The sequence below is a fragment of the Chionomys nivalis genome, chromosome 22, assembly GCF_950005125.1.
Source record: "Chionomys nivalis chromosome 22, mChiNiv1.1, whole genome shotgun sequence".
Lineage (NCBI taxonomy): Eukaryota > Metazoa > Chordata > Mammalia > Rodentia > Cricetidae > Chionomys > Chionomys nivalis.
This window is the reverse complement of record NC_080107.1, coordinates 4,908,218-4,931,002: the sequence shown is the minus strand read 5'-3', so window position 1 is coordinate 4,931,002 and position 22,785 is coordinate 4,908,218. Positions and strand designations below refer to the sequence as shown.

Genomic DNA, 22,785 nt, shown 5'->3' with positions numbered 1-22,785 from the left:
CAACTCTCTGTGCTAAAGTGGTTTTACCCAGTTGATTGATACACAGTAGAGACCCTTTCATTCCTTGGCTTTCTTTTCTTTCCTCCTCCTCTCTCCTTCCTACACCAAGCTTTCTTTTATAATTTTCACACAGAAAACTCTATGTCCATCTGGTCCGTTCTTTATCAGGGTTTGGGCTAGAGCAAGCGCTCTCCTGTTGCTTAGTAATGCTCTTTCTCTGGACCTATCTGCCTTCGTCTACCAGTCTATCTCTCCTGGACTATTCTATTTGTACTGGAGGACATCATCGTTTTCCAGGAAGCCAAACCAGCAAAGCATTATCCATGTTCTGTTCTAACCATGCTCCTGGCATGACCCGGAGCAACCCTTGCAATAGACAGACTTGACTGGACCCACAGAATAAGACTCCAGAAGAAAGTTTGGGAAACTTCCTTCAGCTTAGTTGTGTTGAAGGATCAGGTATTTCTATGATAGTCCCCAATATCTTCCTATACTTCTTACACAACATCTTTATGACTCGGAAAAGCCAATACAAATGATTTTATTTGAAATAGAGCATCCTTATTGATGCAGGAACTGTGGAGTTTCCCAGAAAGCTGTACAGAGGGTTAAGGTTAGAAGAGTAATCAGGTACCTAACAATACAAAGACCAGGGCAGGAATTTTTGACATAACAGTATAAAGACTTGGTGACCAGTGTTCAAAGTAAAGAAGTCCAGATTCTTGTATACTTTCCTCATCTAGTTGCTGCTAATGCATTTATCTGTGGTTGGAACTGAGCACAGAATATTCAAGTGTTGACTGAAAAGGATAAAATGTAAAAATAGCAAAAAGAATCTATGTCACTCATTCTTTCTCCATTTAATGATCAGAAATCACTTTAACACAGAGTTTTGCTAGAACTTCAGCTCAACAGCAAAGAACTTGTTCTAGCAAATAAAAAATGCATCACCGTAAAAATGATTGTTGTATATTTTAGCAGGACTATGTCCCATCTGAGTATTTCCTCTTTGTTGTTTTTTTTTTATTTTTTTATTATTTTTTGCAATTTATGCATTTGCCAAAGTGTGCCTACTGATGTTTTTTATTGACTACTGACACCATTTTGTTTTCAAAGATCTTTTTATTGCTATTGAAAACAGCAGTCATTCCACTAGTTCTAGAGCACAGAGTGTTTTGTTCCAAATGCTACCACGTGTTGTATGTTGTACATTCTGCATGCTCAGTCACCATTGTCCAGCTCCGTTAAACGGTCCTTTAATTACTGAGGACATTTTTGAAAGTGCTCTGGTGATGATGCTTATATTGATAAATGAGCAAGGCAAAAAGCACAGATTCTTTCCCAAGCATCAGCCTCTGATTCTGGCTCAAACGGACCTTCCTCGTCTTGTTCAGGTTAATCAGCTACCTCCTGTATCATGAAGGCCACATCTTTAATGTCTTCGTTGCTCAGAGGTCATTCAACAACGAACATTCATCACGTGTGGAGAACAACTCTGTTGGCAGAGAGGAACTTACTTTCGCCCTAAATTGTACCCTGAGTAGAAGACGAGACAGAATGAGCCGAAGAGAAACCCTAGACAGAAGTGCCTAGCTTTAACTACTATATTCTTTTTAGAGAAACATTGTTTTCAATGAAGCTGAAGGTAAACATATCTCTAAATGCTGCAGGTAGCCCCACTGGAGAGCCCTGTGGAAAGACGTGCTTGGAAGAGAGAGATAATCAGTGGCTGGGGGTGACACTTTCCAGACAGCCGGGTGAGAATGGATCTATTGTGGTAGGTATTTAAGTGGGCCCACTCATCAAGATCCTGGAATCAGACTTTCTAGGTGTGACCTTCACATGTTTGTTCTGCTTTTGTTTTATTCAGACTTGTGGGCATAGGTGGAAAAATATATATTACATGAAGAATGATAATAAGCTACCCAGTGGTGTTTGCTACGCAATGCCTTCGGATTTGCGAACAGAACTGAGCAAAAGGATGGCCCCTTGTTACCGAGGTAAGCACAGCTTGATGTCGCTAGGTGGAGAGCATCCGTTAACCCCAAAAATGGGAGGAGAGAGACCACTGACCCAAATCATTATGGGCAAATTAATTAAAACAAGCAATTAAATCAAGCTTTTTTAACTTGTGTACACAGGCTGCCTCCCCCCTAAGGCAGGCTCGAGAGGCCCACGTGCATAGGTTTTTGAAACAAAGGCATGGTTGCCATTTTCTGGAACAAGCAGTACAGAACCATCTGTAGTTAAAGTTACAAGTGGTCATAGCCCACCCCTTGATAAACAGAGGTTTAATCATAAACAGCTATGAATCAGGTGTGTCTTTACTATTGAATGGATTGAAGCCTAAAATGGGGGTAGACTCGTTCTTCAAAGCGAACGAAGACTTTCAGTTGGCATTTCTTTGCATTTTCAGTTTTGCCAGCTCACAGAGGAAGACCTTTGGTATGGCCATCATTTAACATAAAGCCACCTTCTTTTGTTTACCAGTGCAGCCACCGTACCCTATAGAAGCCCTCTGTGCTTTTGAAGAGCAACCCTTTAGGTTTGTTTGAGTAACTGTGGAAGCTAGTTGATAATGATCCTTTTAGACTAAACTTAGTTTCGAATCACTATAAGCATGTCTAATGCCTAGGAAACACAGGATCCCTAAAATCATAAAAATACGTAGAAAATTCTTATTAGAAAGAAAATTATTCCATTTCCTGCTTTTTTTTTCTAGTAGCTTCTAAGGAGTCTTTAAAAGGATTCAAGATTTCAGTATAAGCAAAGTCTCCCTACTTCCCTTTCTCCCAGCTCATATGTATTCCTTGATGAGGTAAAGGATTAGTGTCTAAAGTACCTGGTCATGACCCCTTTCAAATGGGAATATAGATAAAATCCAGAAAGATTCTTATTTGTTAGAATAGCTGTGTACCAAAAAGATGAGAAGTGTCCCCAAAGATGGCATGAGTGCAAATTAGTGCAATATTATGAAAGACTATGGGCGTGTCCCAAGATATGAAAATAGAAGGCCCACATAACTCAGCAGTCCCTTAAGGAGTCTGAGAGTAAAGGACTCAAGGGTGGTATATGTATGTGCATAGACACACAATAGAATGCCACGCAGCCTTGGTAAGTCCTACCATTTGGGACACCATAGATGAATATGGAGAACACCATAAGCCAGGCACAGGAGCAACAACAACAATAAGTGTGAAATCTGAAACTACCGAATGCTGAGAAAAAGAATGGCAAAGTGATTGGGGGTACGGGAGGTTGATCAGAGGACATCGAGTTACAGTTTTGTGGGGTGGATGGGTCTAGCATTGAGGGTTCTGTTTAATGTTACAGCTTGTTGTGGGGGTCTGCCGAAAGGGTAGATTGCCATCGCTTTCATACACAGACAAAGGTTGCCATGAAGAAAGAGGTGTAGTAAGTTGTTTGAGTAGCTGTTCTACCATGTGAAGACACTGTTGGGCACCCCCAATATATATAGTGACTGGGAACCCAAAGCCAGAAGTATTACCTCTTAGGACAGTGGCAAAAGCTTCCTCCAATGAAGAAGCAGAGGGGAAAATGCCTTTGATTGTGATTTAGGATGATAATTTGTATCTTAATACAGGAGAGCTGAATGGTGTAAATTATGATAATTATTATCATTTTCAAAAGTGAAGTGCAAAATACAGATCCTAAGAGTCATGTCTGTGAAGACCTCTGAGAAAAATAAATTATGGAGATGGATATCATTACCCAGCCTGGCTGCCCTCTACGTGTGTGTGTGTATGTGTATGTATGTGTGTTCTCAATTCATCTAAATCAATATTTTATACTTTATTTTAGATTATGTGAGAAAATTTGGAGAACATTTTGCATCGTGTCAAGTTGGAATATCTAGTTTTTACACCCAGGTAACAGCCCGATATTAGCTCCAGGTACTGCACATAGCGAGCAGTGATTCCAGGGGTTCTCTAGACTCAAAATTGAGTAACAGTTGAGTAATATCTCTTAAGCTGTAGACTGTTATCACCATATTTGTTCCATTTAATGTCCCATCTATAATTTTATAAAAGCAACATGCAAATGACTGATAGTACACAAGATCAACTAAAATCCACACTCAAATTATCACTTCCATTAAGGACTTAATGAACACCTAAAGTAGCTAGTTATTTTGTGAATGTAAGAACTGAAAAGCATCTACCCAAGTATATTGTTTTTTTATTACTAATTGAGGGTGAGGGAAATATGAGTCTGTGTTTCATTAATATTGTGGTAGTAGTAAGGCTTAACAGCTTGATTGTACCCTTGAAAATCAGATATAATCCCAAACACTTGTTACCCAAAATTCTAAAGTATTATATGTGAAGTCAGAGTTATATCTGTCCCTCAGGTTAAATAATAAATGTTTCAGGTTCTCTCAAAAACCCATCACAATTTTATAAATGTTTTTTTAGCCCTATGGAGATAATACGGCATCGTTTGGGTTGACTGTTCCCAGACACGTCAACACCTTTTACAAATGCTTATAACAGTTCTTCTTTAGTTTATGGAAGTAACGATATTGAAAGTTCAGAATCACTTAGAAAATAAACTATATTTTAATTGGAATTAATTGCTATGGTTTGTTATACAATAGAGACAAGGACCTGCTCTCTCTCTCACTCCTTCCTAGTTGTGATAAAATATGCCCTAAATTTCACAAGCCTTTTTATTATCTGGGCTGAAATTGTTAGGGACACTATTCAGTGACTTTTGCAAATTGAAATAAATTAAGCCCCCATTTCCTCTCTGGTAGCACACGATTATCCTGGTAATGAACCCTAATGAATTACACAGAGATGATTGTCCTTCGCTGACCCACAGCGCCTTTGTTCCCAAAGCTTACTTTATAGTCTAATGTCCCTCCCTACCTTTGGTAATTGAAACCCACTGAGAAGTGTCAAGAGAGTGCCAGAATTTCTCCTCTTAAATTCTACTATAGTGATTCTGGCTTTTTAGCATCTGGTTTTAAATTAATAAAAGTTGTCATTTCAGAGCTTCAGTGTACAATTCATTTCCTAACGATTTACCTAGAATGTTGTTTATTTTCCAGAGGTTTGGGATGGTGAGATCTAATTTTCAAATGATGATGAGTTTTCTTTTACAGGATTTAATTGTGATGGGGGCCCCAGGATCATCTTACTGGACTGGTTCCGTCTTTGTCTACAATATAACTACAAACACGTACAAGGCATTTTTAGACCTTCAGAATCAAGTAAAATTTGGAAGTTACTTAGGTACTGTAAAAATTTGAGAAACTCAAATTGTTTGTGCCTTAGAAATTATTATATGTGCTATTCTAAGTATCCCGTCGTGCAGTAATGTCAGAAACTGTCTCTATTAAGCAGAGAGGCAATTATGTTTTCATTAACTCCATATGTTATGCCGGTGTAGGTGACTGCAGTCATCACCACTATGATTTTATATAGGAACTGTTGAATGCTTACTGTAGATGTCTGTCCCAGCCCTTCTTTTGTCTAGTCCCACTGTGTAGTCCTGGTTGTCCTGGAACTCTCAGAGATCTGCCTGCCTTTGCTGCCTGAGTGCTGGAATTACAAATTAAAAACTTCTTGGGTCCCTACGGAGCTATTAAACCAACTCTATTAGTTCACTCATCTAAACATTTGTCTATGAATACATAATCATAAATTCTTAGACTATCAGTTGAAAACCAATGGGCCTTACAAAAGCATTCTAGATAAAGGAGAATATTAAGTATATATTCTGACAGTTATTCGTTCACGTTTTCCTTATCAACATTTATTTTTTTTTTGGAAAGATTATCTTGGGTTGTTTCTCAGGGTTTAATCATTTTTATTACCCTTTTCCTCTCTATTGTTATTTCACAAAGCAGGAGTATCGTACTTTATCACCCATATTTTTACAATCACAAATTTTATGGCATTGTTTCCCTTTACAATAAGACACATGTGTTCTGCAGTTTCTTATAAAGCATAGGTTTGTTTAGCCCTTATGTGCTTGAAACGTGAACATCATGTGCTCAGAAAGGGCATTAATGAAACAAGTAGCATTTTTATCATTCCAACAGAACCTGTGACATTTCCTTACCTGTGATTGAACAATGTCTTGACTTTTTTTTTTTTTTGTAACGTCCACACAATAGAAAGATGAAATGTGTGGCGAGTATCACTCCCCAGCTTCAGAGTTTTGTGTAAGGTCAGGCGTCACAGTGGCGGTGCTGGAAGCTGCTTACTCATATCTCAGGGAATAACCCAGCAAGTGTCAGTGTCATTCTCAATGCTGAGAGCTTGGCAATACAAACCTGCAGTATCATTTCTTTTATAACGTGTATGTTAAAATTGCTTTAAATGATGATTTTCAGTTAATAAAAGTTTCTTGAGGCTCTACCTAAAGTAATCACTTTAGATTCAATTTTGTTTTCCTTTACTCAAAGAATTAGAAAAGCACATGTCTATGGTGAACGAAGTCTCATGTATTTCTCTCCTGTTATGAAGGCTATTCGGTTGGAGCTGGTCATTTTCGAAGTCCACACACGACTGAAGTCGTAGGAGGAGCTCCTCAACATGAACAGATAGGAAAAGTGAGACTTTTTTTCTCTGTTTCTTTACAAAGTCTTGAATGGATTACATGAATCAGGTGTTAAAGGGAAACTGTAATCATTTTCATGAATGTAAGATTACAACGATGAGCAATGCATTGCATCGGTTGAATTTATGTAAAATATATTTATAGCCCTCAAAGAGATTGAGTTGGAAACCTTTAGAAGAAATCATATAACTTAAGTGGGGCTTGGCTCTGAGTAAATTGCTTATAAAGTATAATTATCTATAGATGCACAGAGAATGCGTGTTCTGGTTATTTAGGAAAAAGGAGTTGCAACATGTAACACTGCATGACAAGACTAAAAAACAGATATTCTCTAGGGTGATTCCAGTTCCACATTTTTATGCATTGCCATGTGAACACTGGCGCTGCATTTTTTGGTAAACCTTTTTCTGTGCTTTCTCTGTGGTACCCAAAAGTAAATTCCTCAGAGGAGAGTGTTGCAAATCAGGATTACTAATATGAATATTTTCAAATCACTCTTAAAATTTGTAGCATTAATAATTTATTGAACATTTAATATTTTTATATTTGTCTAATTATTATACACGAATTGATGTTTCAGTTAAACAAATTAGTTTTTTTTAAAGTCTGCTAAGGACGTAAACGTTTTGAATTCTTCCCCCACTTGCAGGCATATATATTCAGCATTGATGAAACAGAGCTGAGCATCATCCATGAAATGAAAGGTAAAAAGGTAAATATGTCTCTGCCTTTGGGGTCACTGAGGGCTTCCATGGATAACGCTGTCTTCTCATTGTGCATGTGCTCTGCTTTGGAACAGCTTGGCTCATACTTCGGAGCATCTATCTGCGCAGTGGATCTCAACGCAGATGGCTTCTCAGATCTCCTTGTGGGGGCTCCTATGCAGAGCACCATCAGAGAGGAAGGGAGAGTATTTGTATACATCAACTCCGGCTTGGTATGTCTGAGCGTCTCCACCCTGGAAGACACAAATTATAATTCAGACTGAAACAGCTTTTTTCAGGATTCTGAGACTACAGATTCTTTTTGAAATTTGTGTGTGTGTTTGTGGAAGTATGCAAGCACATGATGTGTGTGCATGCATGTCTATGCACGCCATGGTACATATGTGTGTATACATCTCTATGCATGCTATGGTGCATATGATGTGTGTGCATGCATCTCTGTGCATGCCATGGTACATATGATGTGTGTGCATGCATCTCTGTGCATGCCATGGTACATATGATGTGTGTGCATTCATCTCTGTGCATGCCATGGTACATACATCAATGTCCAAAGCAATCAGTCCCCTCCTACCTCATGTTTCTGGGACCCAGCTTAGGTCAAGAGATTTGCACAGGAAGCACTTTTGTTCACTGAGCAATCTTGCCGGGTCAAAGGTAGTCTTAAGTTTTTCTGATGGACCAAAGTGAAAGTTCTACTGCTGTACTGATGTTCTGAAAACAGAACAGAACATGGCAGTGAGCAGCTCTTGTAGAAACAGGAGACTCAGCACGATGGAGTGTCTAGACACTGCTTGTGTGGGCTCACTCTACTAATTGTAATTTCCTTTAGTTTAATTTTGGCACAAGTAAAATTTGGAAGCATGGTTTGTGTAGCTACTTCAAAGTAGATTTTTATGTACTTCAATAATTATGGTCCTTGCGTAATTTAGCAAATTGTAAAATGTTTGCTGTTAGGAATAGATGAAGCAGTCAATGTTTTTAACGTCTTGACTTGCAAACAGGAATCAGGCGCGTTGATAAAATATTTCACAGTTTATGTGGGCTATATCCTGAAAATAATCTGAGACTGGCATCATTTATTCTGAAGTGGATACATTGTTAAATTAGATCATTACTGACTATTGCTCAACTTTAAGTCATGGGCACTGTTGGTAGTGGAAACAAATGACTTGATCATTCTGCAGAGTTCTGGCTTTCTCTGGACAGCCTGGCTTTTTGACGTTAAATCAAACAAAGATTGGACACTTACTGGTACCTTCTTTGTTCCTTTGGTTTGAAAATAAGATCAGCCTTTCATGTCTTTGGGACACAGCATTTTTTAGTTCAGAATTTTCAACACGTGCTTGTAACCTTGCTTACAGAGAATTTGATAAAGTTCTCATTTCAGACATAAACTAAACTCTATACGATGCATGTAAGAAGGCTCCCAGTGGGATGAGGATGGAAGCGAGTCTGTGTTCTAAAAAGAGACTAGATTTGGGATGAGGATTAGGTGTGTCTACGTTCTAAATCTAGACTAGATATGGGATCAGAATGGAAGCATGTCTGTGTTCTGAATCTAGACTAGATTTTGGGGTGAGGATGGAAGTGTGTCTATGTTCTAGATCTAGACTATATTTGGGGTGAGGATGGAAGAGTGTCTACATTCTAAATCTAGACTAGATTTAGGTTGAGGATGGAAGCAAGTCTACGTTCTAGATTTAGACTAGATTTGGGAGGAGAATGGAAGCGTGTCTATGTTCTAAATCTAGACTAGATTTGGGATGAGGATAGAAGCGTGTCTATATTCTAAATTTAGACTAGATTTGGGGTGAGGATGGAAGCATGTCTATGTTCTGAATCTAGACTAGATTTGGGGTGAGGATGGAAGTGTGTCTATGTTCTGAATCTAGACTAGAGGTGCACAGGCAGAGATTTCCTAGACATTCCTTAAAATGCATTCTATGAAAGGCATATTATTGTCTGGACAGTGATCTCTTGGGTAGTGCTAATATCAGCACACAAACAGCATTACAGCACATGCCTCACCCTTCCCCATCCACCTTTTTTGTGTTTATTAGATCCTTTTTCAGCAAGATCTCTCATTTGTTCCCTGTCACAAATACCCAGTAAGTTTCTCTTAACAAGGAGTTTAAAAACAAGTAGTTTGACAGTAAGAACCATCCAGAAAGTTAAGGACCATTCCCCCACCAAAATCATAACCATACCGCCATGAGGACAGGTGAAAGAGATGCTCAGAGATCAACAGAAGAGCCTTCCCACAAGGCTACCCTCTCCCCTTCCCTCTGGCTTACCCAGAAGCACTGTTGCTAGGCGCTGGGATCAGTTTAGTAATTGGCTTCCATTTTTAAATCCTGCAGTGTGGATTTCTCTTCTTTTCTTCACATTTAATCTATTTGTAAACTCTCTGAAATGGCACTAGACACTAAGAAGCAAAATATTTTCTTTACCTAGTTTGCTCTTGCCTATGCTAGCATGGGAGAGCAATCATCTGTTTTGTTTACCCTTGTTTTTTTTTTCTTTTCTATGACTCCTAGAAGTCCTAGACAGGCAGGCCCTCTAGAATTATTTTCAATGAACAGAAAAAAAGAAGATTACTTAAATGGCTTGGGTTTTGACCTAATCTACTAAACAGCTCTCAGGGGTCCCCAGTGAATACTTGGTTGCCATTCTCAATGACTGTAGAATTCTTGAACAAGAGCAATCACCACTTTTCCTGAAATTCCTCTGAAACAGCATTGTCTTGAGGTTATACTCCATTTGTCTTCTCTGAAGCCCTGCCTCCCTTCCCTTTGTCATTTCCCAGGGAGCCATGCTAGTTCATCCCCCGCTTCTCGGATTTAATCCCGTGTCATGTGGGTGGTAGTGATTGAATCTATAGAGACAAATTCCAAAGTTTTATTTTTTAAAAAGTGACTGTTAGTGAGAATCTCTAATGAAACATAGTATGAAAAAAAAGCTGAAGATAATAGCAGCCGTGACCCCAGAACTTCAGACCTGGGTGAAATGTCAGTCACGGAGGGGTCACTGGAAAGCAGCATGGCAAATGGGGGGGTGATCAGTACAGGAAAAGTGGGCGTAATTTGCTTTCGGCCAAAAATATTTCAAGGAAGTAGTATTTGAGTAAGAATCAAATAGGAATTTCCAATTATAAAAGAAACAGTGAAGGACACTTGGCCAAGGGTAGACTGTGTGCTTGTGGGATGAAGAAGAGTGTGCCTGGGAAGATGATGCGGTCTATGAGTAGCATGAGGAGTTTGCTCCTAAAACATGGCACTGAATTGATCAGAGATCATTATTACAGCATCATAAACTTACCTTGTATGTAATATATGTAACCACTAACTTTCAGCATCCGAGATACCAGTTGACCAATGCATTGCTGCCAGGAGACGTTTCCAAAGGCCATCTTAAGTGATGCCCCTCTTTATTAAGAGGCCTCCCATGGCTTCTTATTGTTCACTTCAGAAAGTAAATTTACCTTTTAATCAAATTGCTATAGATTGTAGGATAACAATTTGGCTTTTGTTCTCTTGTAAATTATATATACACCACTCATATACATGATTTGCTGGTCACTTTTTCTGTATATCAAAACCATACCTTCCTTGCAGTAGCCTTGCATGGATACTTTATGAAGTCTCTCTCTCTGGTCATCTTTTTTTTTTTTTTCTCTTATTGGAATCCCTTCCTTGCTTCAGTTAGAATTATTTTCCTTTCTTCTCATTAGTGTGAAGCAATTTGTACTTCCGAGTCATATGCATGCTTGTGGTAAGCCCTCCTTGTAGCTGTGGCTTCTGGAGGAAACAGCGTTTTATAAACATGTTTCCAAGACCCCCTTCACCTGCTCGCTCTGCACAGTGCATTGTCTTTAGCAAGAGCTCAATAAATATTTGTTAAATTGAATTATCAAAATGATTTATTGGATTTTTCAAAGCTTAGGGATCATGAGCTAGACAATTTTCTATGTCCTTTGAGCTCTAATCATGCTATTATTTGTGTTGACTTAATAAATATTTATTGAATTGAACTGAGATGTATGTTCTAAAGCTCAATTCGTGGTTTGATGCATTAGAAAAATCCATATCCAATTATAGCAGTAAATCATGTGTAAAGTTGTCAGGGAGTTGTATAATGGCACCTTCCTTCTCTCTCTACCTAGGGAGCTGTAATGAATGAGATGGAAACAGTACTCATTGGGAATGACAAATATTCTGCAAGATTTGGGGAATCTATAGCAAATCTTGGCGACCTTGACAATGATGGCTTTGAAGGTAAAAATCTCTAATTAAAATCTCTAATTTTGGACTTGATTTCCACATTTAAAATTGTTCAAGGAAGAGAACATGATGATAGTTCTGTGACGTTTGCCTGCTGAAAATGAGGCCGGACGGTCTGCTGACTTATTTTCTATACTGTCAGGTCAGTTGTAACTGCCAGTAATTAATCTTTACCATGATAATGATTATTCAAAACATCTTGTTGATTCTAAAGATACTTATTGTTGATTATAGGCAGCATAATTCTTTACACATCTCTAAAAATTATATCTATCAAATTGTGGTATGCATCATTTTTCTATTTTAAGAAGGATGCTGGTTTTAGAAAGAAAATATTAAGGGTATGTATTGCTGGACAATAGCATTTAGCTACCAGTACAGTTCAGAAACTGACCAAACACAACTGAATCTGTTTCTAAGCCTGAAGCACATTCCGGTGACCCCTGCAGTAACACTTGTCTGGGCACTGCATTGCTATAGGATTTGGAAGAGTCCCAGAGAGAGTCCCAGACAACATTGTTGAGGGGTCTCTGTGAGAATCAGGGCAGTGGCTATCCACCAGTAGATACTGAAGCATTTCCATGGTGAAGTAAATGGTACTCTATTAACATGCATGCTGCTCCAGACATCAGCCTTGGTGTAGAAACACCTGCCCTATGAGCAGCCCCTGTCAGTCTAGCATTGGGAGTTAACTTATTTGATAAAACTACACATTGATGGTAAATATGTGTAAGAGGAGAGTGTGAAATTTCCCAGAGTGCAGTGATTTCTGACATTTTAGCAACTAAGGTCTTAATATTTATTTTTATGGCTTATCATTCTGTCCTCTTGATACTATCATGATAATTAAAATAATTGTGTTTTCTTGATATTATCATTGATAATTAAAATGTGGTTTATATTAAACAGCAGTCAAAATTACAACCGTGGTTATGACAACATTTCCAGACAATAATAGTGGTGCCATGAAAACAAACTGTCATATGCTTTGGAGTTCAGTTAAAATAATTAAAACCATTGCACAATTAGTAGATAAATTAATATGCCTACATAGACTCGTGTGGCATAACAATGAAGTGATCTTGCAGCTATGTGATGCTATTTTTCTCCTTCATGATATATGCATTTACATCACTTAAACAATAAGGTTCATCGGCATGTCTGTCGCTCTTGTGTTTTACACATTAGATCATCATTTCTTTCTTTCAGTGTCATAATCCATATGAATCACAATAAATTCTTTCATTATTTTTTAAAACAAGGCATTTTCTGAAATCCTATTTGTATGTATGACTGTATATCCCCAGTATATACCACTGGAAGAATAGATTCAGAAGTCATTTTAAAGGCATAGAAAAGTCTAGAAGCTCAAAACTAAGGTTCTTGTGGTCATATAATATATTATAACCTGTCAGATGCTGTTCTATGTAGGGATGTATCGTATCCTTTCTTACTAAGCATGCATCTTGCTGTTATCTCATTCTGTGGTTGAGGAAGCCAAGACACATGTTAAACACTGGGGGATCCGTGGAATAGCAGGGCGCAGCAGCAGAGCTGAAATGGGCACCCAGAGGTATGCCTGGAGCCCCTATAAGCTTTACCATGGTGAAAAGTGTCCTTCAAATCTGCCCACTCTCTTATTTTCCATGAATTATCCTGAACTTTATGATATTAGTGTTTTTTTTTTTCCTGGAAGAGTGGTTGAGCTTCTATGTAAGTGGGAGTTTTTATATTATGTCACATGCCTTTAGGGTCATGAAGGCAAGTTTTCAAAGATCATTCTTGGTATCAAGAATTTCTAAATTTTTTACTGTTTAAATCCAACAGATATTGCTATTGGGGCTCCACAAGAAGACGATTTGCGAGGTGCTATCTACATTTACAATGGCCGAGCAGATGGGATCTCATCCACCTACTCACAGGTAAGACAGTATTTGGTCTTCCAGAGAGGCATTGGTTATTAACATACCCTCACCATATGGCTGTTAATGTGGTAATGCTTTTCTCTTTCAAATACTACACATTTTATTTCACTGTATAATATTTGGAAATGATCCTGTTTTAACTAACTCTCAGAACAATTTTCTCTAAGCCATTTATTCCCATAGAGTTCCAGTCGACTGGTATTCTTGCCCTTAGCCTAGTACTCAAGTCTGTGCGCGTGAGATTTGTGTTTGCTTAAGGCGAAGGCCATGCTCTTGCAAGGTTGCCTATTCGGACAGCAGCCGTACTTTCTTGCAGCTAAAGCTTCATGCTTCACAGAGCTAGGCCATGGTTCTTTCAGTGTACAGTAGTTAAACTGATAGCACCTTAACACAATTTTATGACAAACCTCTCATTTCACTTCTCTAACTTGAAAACTCAGAGCATCTCAGTGCATAAAAAGACCGACATTCAAATTCTGGGAAGAAAGGACTTTCCAAAGACTCACTAGCTCTATAGGCAAATGAACCTCCATATTTAAGAGAGAAGTTAGGTATGCATCACGTGAAAGATACTGAGTATTTCTCACTGTGAACAGCAACCATGTGTTTCTGATTCAGCGTCCAGACATGAAGTGAAATGGATGGGACACAGTGAGAGCAGGGGTGTTCTTCAATGTTAGGAAGCAGTCTTCGCAAACCAGCAGACTTTCGTCATAAAACTAAATAGTGGAACTGGTAAATAATAATAGATATCTTATTTTCCAATTAATTTATGTTGATTAAAGAAGCAAATGCAGAACTTGAAAAAATTCAAAGACAAGGAATAGAAATTGTTTTGGAAAAATTAAAAACTGTACGTGAGATGTTGCCTTTTTAACAACATAAATTTTTAGTAATAGAATAGATTTCATCTCTATTTCAGTGTAGGAAATTTTGCCTTTTTTAAAGAGTTTGCTTTATCTAGAATGCATTTTGTGAGTTACTGTCTTCAAGAAAGCCTCAGAAGGTCCATTACTTAACTAAGCTGGCGTCTTGTAAATATTAGCTATTCAATAACTATTTCCTGTCAAAATTACCCCTTTTCCCCCCCAGAGAATCGAAGGACTTCAAATCAGTGAATCATTAAGGATGTTTGGACAATCTATCTCAGGACAAATTGATGCAGACAACAATGGATATGTCGGTGAGTATAGACTGTGTCCAGTTTCTGGACCAAAGCAAGCTCCTTTGCAGATACTGCTTTATTGTGAACATGGAAACCTGATGTGTAGGGCTTTGGGTCACTTTTAATTGTGTTTCTAAATGTTCAAGCTTTGGAGCTGGGCCTGAAATGATTAAGGGATTTATCAGTTTTATACTGTTAGTGACTGGAGAGGAGAGCCCTTGTTCTTGAGAAGAAAGGAAGTACCTGAGAAATCAGTCAAACATGATGAAAAGAACAGAGAAATCTGTTTTAAAAGACACGAGAGGAGCCTTCTGGATGAATATTTCTCACTCAAAGCATTGCATATCATTGGCAGCGATGCCACAAGTCCCTAGCATGCAGCTTCTTTGCTTTCTTGTGAAAGGATCACTACTATTTCTGAGTGAATAGATCCATACAATTGGGGGAATGGGTCTGAGGATGCTATCTTGTCTTTTCCAGTTAATTTTTTATAAACGATGTTTTGATACAGTCAGAAGTTAAGTATTTGGAGCTGCAAGGTAATTCCCTTTAACTAATGGTTATCATTAATCTTTGCTGCTGGTTTTATTTCCCCTCCAGATGTAGCTGTTGGTGCTTTTCGGTCTGATTCCGCAGTGTTGCTAAGGTGAGGTGGATGTGCGTGAAACTTGTTTAATGATGGTCTGGCCTAACTGTAGATAGTGGGGGGCAGGTTGCAAAAGCAGTAGCCTTGCTGATGTTCCTTTAGGTATGCTCGAAGTTTATTATTAAATTTGGGGGCATTTTTCTTGTCTAGATTTAATTAGACAGACTATCTGGTAAAGTCAATGCTTTTATTTACTTAAATGAAAACTCTTGATCTGTACACAAACTACAACCAAGCATGTATGCACATACTACTGTGTAAGCATTTAAATGGCTTTGCTTGGTTGTTGGGAAAGTAATTATTGTCTTAAGGTAAAATGATTCTCTAATTGATATTAGTAATTTCATTGCCTTCTTAGGACGAGGCCCGTAGTGGTTGTGGAAGCATCCTTAAGTCATCCCGAGTCAATAAATAGAACGGTATTTGACTGCACCGAAAGTGGACTCCCCTCTGTGTGTGTGGATCTGACACTCTGTTTCTCATACAAGGGCAAAGAAGTCCCGAGCCACATCGGTAAGGGTGTGCCACCAAATTAACGCGGAGCGGAACCTCATTCCTCACTCTGGGAGTAAATTATGTTTGTTTGCCATGGGCAGTTGACACTTCCTTGGCAGAGAATAAATAATCTTTGGATTTATACTTCTTGCTTATCTTTTCTTCGTTCCTCAAGTAGTTCGAATCAGTAAGTGGGGCACATAGAAGGTTTGGCACTGATGTCGAAAGGCAGTGCCAGGGGCTTCACTTGCTGCTTTCATTTAAGTTGAACCCTCTGTGCTTAACCTGGGAAGTCAAAAGAGCACACCGCAGCTCTTCTGCTTGACAATGCTCCTTTCAAATGTTTTTATTGCTATTACTGCTCTTCTAGCAGTGATGGAGATTAACTGAGGGCCTTGGGGACACTGTGCAGGAGGTGCACTACCGAGCTACGTCCTCAGCTCTACTGAGCTCGTAAAACTTGGAGCTAATGTCGGTAGGAGGGAGTTATTTTTTTAAATATATGCTGTCATATTTGGATAAAGAAGCTTAGCCGGAGAATAGACCTGAATTTTGATATGTATATAATTTATATTTATTTTATAATATATAATTTAGTATATAAAATATGTGCCTCCATCAGCTCTGAGAATTGTGCCCATTTTTTATATAAAGGGATCTCATAATTGTCTTCCATAGAAAATGTAACATTGATGTGGATCATCCAAGATGGTAATTAATCCAAACTCTAACACACACACATGCACGCACACACAATATTAGAATAGCTACTAATAAAAGTGGCCCACAGTAAGTCATTTATATACCTGGAATGATTATAATTTGACTATTAGTATTGAAAAATTGATTGTGTAGTAACCTTATAGGCTGATGTTTAATGAAGATCACAGAGGCTGTCACATACTCGTTGAGCCAGACTCTCTATGTACAATACAGGTTTCAGGCTGAACAAGTTTGTCATGCAAAGGGCAGAGTGAACACAGCCTCTGTACCTTATGAGACACATTTTTAATAATGCTCTTGAAGAGCCCTGGCCAGAGCTGAGGTAATAAGGAGACAGGCAAACCCTCATCTGGTCATTGGCACCTGGGGAGTGCGACCCCAGAGTGAATTCCACATTAGCATAGACAAACTGGTGGATTATCTGAAAGATACACATGAATGGACATGGCCTCTTCCTTGCTCTTCCAGCTCCACGGCACTGGATATTTTTTCATCATGTCTGAAAGCAAACATACAAAACTCATGAATAGTCACAATGTTCTTTTAAACATGTTTTATAATTGTCATCAAATGAGTCCTTGTTGAGAAAAAGCCACACAGTAGGGTTGTTTGATGAAACCCGGGTGCTCTTCCTCTTGATGGGAAAAGGTTTTTATTTCCCTCTTTTGCGTTACCTTTGCTTGCACCCAGGTGACGCATTAATATATAGATCCCTCAATTGTAGCTCTCGCTTGCTCTATAGGTTATTAAATTACAGTTATTGAAATTTTGAAGTCAATTGATTTGGGATTTGTTTTCTAATTAAATGACAGTTGACTGATTTGGAAAGAAATGTAAGAGGTAATGCAGGTCTTATGCTCATGTCGCCTTGAGATGAGAGGGTAAAATACTTTGAGAAATGGAAGTTGATCTAAAAATATAAACGAATGCTGCATGATTTATATAAATACTGTAAAATTTCACTTACACATCCTTACTCCTGTGCAGTGAGGGCAACTTAGTGGAGGGCTATGCTCCTCTCCCTTTGTAGAGGACTTGCTTAGATTCTGGAAATGGGCCTCACTTCCTTGCTAGTATCTGTATTGATGACTTTATGGAACTTCTAATCCTCCATTTTTTTCCATCTCATCTGAGGATCTTATTTTTCAGCTAAATATTTAGTATGTCAGATTTGAAATCAGCCCTTCAAACCCCTAGAATAGTCGAGAGAAAGTTCATGTACTTTAGCCTCTGCACAGATTAACTCTAGAGGGTCAGACTATGAGCGGCAAAGTCCTAGAGGATGAGTAATTGGGATTGGACTGAAAGGAAGGTAATTGTTTCTTATAAAGGGGTAGCTTATGACTTTCATTTTATATAGGAAAATTAAAAATATCAAGCGTATATAAAAAAAGCAGAAATAAGTGAACCCTGCTGCATTTCAAGTTATCCTTGTAATCACAGAAGATGGATTCACCCCTGAGCAATGGTGGAGCTCAGAGCTCTATCTGTAATTCTGTTACCAGGTGCTATGTAGACAAACGTGACCAAAGGCTTTGTATTATTAGTAATGATTTTGACAGTAGGTTTTTCACATTCTTACATGTGAAAGGCTTAAGCAAATAAGTAAAGATGTTAAATAATGAAAACTTGAAAAGACATTAATAAATCATTTTATTTTATTATAAACAGTTTTGAAGGTGTATTTTTATTTTTTAATATCAGTTTAACTGTGTAAAAATAATCTAATGAAGGAACTTAAGGTGTTTCCAGTATGGCATGTAACTGTTACCATCCCAACGCCTCGAGCAAGTATGGTAATCATGGTTCTTCCTTGTTTTGTGCAGTTTTGTTTTACAACGTGAGCTTGGATGTGCACAGAAAGGCAGAGACGCCATCAAGATTTTACTTCTCTAATGGAACTTCAGACACGATCACAGGAAGCATGGGGGTTTCGAGCAGTGGAGAGACGTGTAGGACACACCCGGCATTAATGCGGGTAAGAAAAGCTTCTTATTATGAAATATTGATATCCATACTGTCCACGTGGTAGTAACTTACTGTATGATGTGTGTTTATGGACTGTTAGCTTCCTGTCCCCGTTAACACATCAGGCAGTTTCATCCTGAAGGACGTGCAGTCCACTTCCTGCTGTATCTTGGTCTCTGCCTGTGTCCTTGCATCTAGAGACTTGCCTTTCCCCTGCAGTCGCTTTTGCCCTGCCCTCCTTACCCACCTGCTTGTGAACATACCTGAGTCATTCTGCTGAGCCTCAGCTCTTCTCTATAGTGTGTTTGGGGTGACATGTCAGTTGGTTTTCTGTGACCCCAGTTAGGGAGAAGACAACATGAATGCATCTGGATTATTCGATTCTGCTCCAGCTTTATTGGGGTGCCAGTGGGAGCTTTAGAGTTGCAGTATGGCGGGGCTCATCTGTGGATCAGTGTGACAGCTCTCACCACGGCTTGGGAGATATTTATGCCAGAGCACAGTGAATTTCATGCTTCTTTTATTAAAACACTCATTCCCAAACCGAGCTTCAAGCTCCTCACATTGGTTAAATTTTAACATGTGAAGCTGTGCCAGGGGTTTTTTTTTTGTTTTTTTGTTTTTTTTTGTTTTTGTTTTTGTTTTTTCATTAAGGAACCATGTACTTCATCAGAAAATCTATTGTCACAAAAAAACCAAACTATTCCTAAGAGCCCTTTTTGGGATCTGAAATAGTAGCCCCAGCATGGAACCTAATTTTCCCTCAGATGCTTATTCCAAGAATAGGCAAGCAAGCATCAAGACCAGTGCACCGTGCTGTACGGAGAGCACAAATCCCCAGGCCGTTTCCCCATCCTTCCCAGGGTTTGCTGCATTAGAATAAAGCTACGGAGAGCCAAACACAGAGGACGATATTAATGTAGCCATCAGGTGTGGTGGGGATTCGGAGGCTCTTTCGTTTTCTTCCTTCACAGGTGTGTTTTGTCTTACATTAGTCAGTGATAGAGCTGATGAGGCCATTTTCAGTGCGACGTGAGGACCAGCATTAGAGGTGCTCAAGGAAACAGGTTGTGTTTAAATTGTAAAAATAGCAACAAATGGAGCTGGTTCATTTAGTCCTGTTCCCTGGCATGATTCCTACGAATAAGGGCTCGTCCAAATTGTACATTTTCTTCCGAGCACATTTGGAGTAGAATTATACTTTACCAGAGGTTTCTGTGCTCTGTTGTATGTATCCCTGCATAGTTACCATGGCTTTTGTGATAATAGGGTACACTGTTGACTTTGGGCCCTATCATGAATGTTTTATTGCTTATTATTATTTTATTATTATTTTCACAAGGTTGGAAGCAATGACAGTCTGCTAGGCAGATTCTCGAGCACTTAACTACATCTCAAGTCCTATACTACAGTGATCTGCCTGGCTCTTCTGTCCTTTAAAGATATCTCATATCAGAAATGCACACATTTGACTTAGAATCCCTTAGAAGGAAATGTACTGATACTTCTTGACATTGTATTCAGAGGGCTGGAAATGTGACTCAGCTTGTTGATCTCCCAAAAGATGAGTTTATTTGCCAGCATACATATTAGTTTATAATTGCCTGAAACTAGTTCCAGGGGCTTTGACTTTCTGGTCTCCCACATCTCTCTCTCTCTCTCTCTCTCTCTCTCTCTCTCTCTCTCTCTCTCTCTCTCTCTCTCTCTCTTTCATGCACACACATCTGTCACACACATTGTATACACACAAATCAATAAAAAATAAATATTTAGAATAGTGTACTCATGTCTACGACACTCGGCTTTCAGAGAACTCCTTGCTGATGGATACCAATTAAACTCAATTTACTCATTCACTATGTTTTCTAGTTGATTATTAAACACATTGTGTCATATTCTATTTGAAACACTTACACATTATCAGCGAATGAAAAATGACAAGACCACTACCTTCACATAGTTTCTAGGCTAGTGGTAAGAGACAAAAGCATACTGAAAAAGAAATCTTGAATATTTTAGAAGATTATACAGATAAGGCAAAATATATTAAGAAGGAACAGACGATAGGAAAGAGCTGGGTGCTGGGTAGGGAGGTGGGAAATAAATAGGGTACAATATAAGCAAGAGTAGGGCTCACTTTACTGGGGATAGAAGGTTCTGGGATCTAGGTAAAATGCTTCTGGATAAGAAGGTGTGGTAGGTTATTTTAAGGGACAATGGAGAGGTGAGGTCAACAAAGAAATTGAACAGTAGGGATGGGGAACACTTGCAAGGCAGACCTGATGGGATCTGTGGGTTTTCCTGAGGGAGATGAAGAGCTGTTGTAGAAATATGGGTGTGCTTGAGTTCGATATGACAGCACCCTAGCTGCTGTGCAGAGGGTTTTGGTGGAGAATAGGTTACAAGCATTGACACAGAAAACACAACTGCTCCCACTAAGGTCAGATGAGGTTTCCATCAGAGGCAGAGGTAACAGATAGATTGAGAGGTGTTTGAAGACACAATCTCTGCTGTTCACTGACAGATCCTACATTAGACACTTGAAAAGGAGGTTCACAAAGATGTCTACAGTTACCTTGTTAGCCCAAGGAACTAGATACACCATTTTTATTAATTCAGACAAAATACTGCACAAGAAACTTTCTCTTGGAATATTATTGTGTTCAGTTGTCAACTTGCTGAGATAAAAACATGTTTACCTTGTCAAATTACTATTCGTTAACCATTGGTGCATACTAATCTATCCTGGGAGACAGGCAAGAGCAGTACCTGTCATTGTCAATCATACCCTGAGGCCCAGGGCTTCAGTGCCTTCCCAGTAACACGTTCTAATAAAACCTTAAACCCACCTGCCTGCCTATGGAGAGGATTGTGTTAGCTTTATGCCGCCATGACAAAATACCTGAGGTAGATCAAATTATAGGAAGAAAAACTTGTTTTGGCTTCATTGCATGGTTGTTCAGCTCCATTGTTTGTGAGCCTTGGGATGAAACAGAACATATTGGGGAAGAGGAGTGTGAATTGCTCACCATGTGAGTACCTATGAGACACAGCCTCTTCCCAACCAGGAAGCAGGCCTGGGAGGAAGGGCCTGGAAACAGGATAGGTCCAGCACCTACTCCTTTGAATTAAGGCCCACCTGCTCAGTTGCCAGGATCTTCCCATAGCCCGTCAATACAGGTGACCATAAAAGAATTACCCTGCTGATGAGCTCAGAGTCCCAGGATCCAATTTCATCCAGACATTACCTCCTCTGTTCTTTGTCACACTAGAGACAAAACCCAACAAATGGGCCTTGGTGGGACATGTCAGATATGAACCATAATACCTTAAGCCCTGATATTTCTAAAACCTTGGTTTTTAAATGAAGCTAGCTTATTTCGTCATGTAAGTCTTTTAGATAACTTCTAAGCTTCATCTTCTCACCATAACGATTGTTTCAAGAATGATTAGTGTTTTGTTTGTATTATTATCTGTCACAATTGCTTACAGTTTTGAGCAACATATGTACATAGCTTGATGAACTGTTATTTGCAAAGAAGTTAGTTTTTAAGCACAGAAGACTATCAGCTGGTCTATATATCATAATTCATTTTGCTTCAAGACCGAGGGCCAGAAATCTGTGTAACTACTGCCATGCCAGTTACAGATTGAGTGTCGTAATTCAAGTTGGTCAGTCATACAGAGATGTATGAAAGAGAAAGAATACATACTTTGGCTAATTTTAAGTATGAGTTATTTTGAATTCTTGTGGGTGCTATGTTATGAAAATTCACATAAAAATGTGTCATTGAGTTTTATTAATTTTAATATAGTAGCATTGTCAGTTCAAGTACAATAAACTTTTAAGCAAATTTCACAAATGCTTACCCTCCTAAATACTTACTCTGTCACTCTAAGACATTTTTAATGTTTGATTTAGCTTCTGTCTTTAGGTGGAGCTGATAAAGTTAAACAAGTGTGATTTTCTTACAAAAGCACATGCACATTTTATATATTATGAGAAAGCATAATTAATAGCTAATTCGGATAATGAAAGTAATATACACTAGATGTAGAGAAGACCTCATGGAGAATTAGTATGAATTAGATAACATGTGATTCGGTCAAAGCAAGCTTGTGGAGAAGAATTCAAACAGTGGACACGGTGAGGGACATTCAGTGACTGTCTAGTTCCTGTACCTAGGGAATAATTTAATCAAGTTCCCTATTGTCATACTCAGGGCTTCAAGCTGTTTCATTTTCGCAGGTGGATAACTAGGGA

The 22,785-nt window shown here is 38.7% G+C and overlaps 1 protein-coding gene across 2 annotated transcripts in view; it reads left to right on the top strand.

Annotated features, from left to right (window-relative positions):
• Itga4 (integrin subunit alpha 4) overlaps positions 1–22,785 on the top strand; it is a 68,998-nt gene that overhangs the window by 14,489 nt on the left and 31,724 nt on the right. The window contains exons 3-15 of one of the 2 annotated variants that reach the window (XM_057755418.1): positions 1,671–1,777; positions 1,871–2,000; positions 3,823–3,890; positions 5,129–5,258; positions 6,498–6,583; positions 7,241–7,303; positions 7,391–7,528; positions 11,482–11,593; positions 13,427–13,521; positions 14,617–14,707; positions 15,290–15,335; positions 15,694–15,848; positions 18,380–18,531. In XM_057755418.1, the coding sequence (XP_057611401.1) occupies positions 1,671–1,777; positions 1,871–2,000; positions 3,823–3,890; positions 5,129–5,258; positions 6,498–6,583; positions 7,241–7,303; positions 7,391–7,528; positions 11,482–11,593; positions 13,427–13,521; positions 14,617–14,707; positions 15,290–15,335; positions 15,694–15,848; positions 18,380–18,531 (1,373 nt within the window). Of the gene's footprint in view, positions 1–1,670; positions 1,778–1,870; positions 2,001–3,822; positions 3,891–5,128; positions 5,259–6,497; positions 6,584–7,240; positions 7,304–7,390; positions 7,529–11,481; positions 11,594–13,426; positions 13,522–14,616; positions 14,708–15,289; positions 15,336–15,693; positions 15,849–18,379; positions 18,532–22,785 lie in introns of those variants that run through there. The other variant, XM_057755419.1, reaches the window with a different exon arrangement.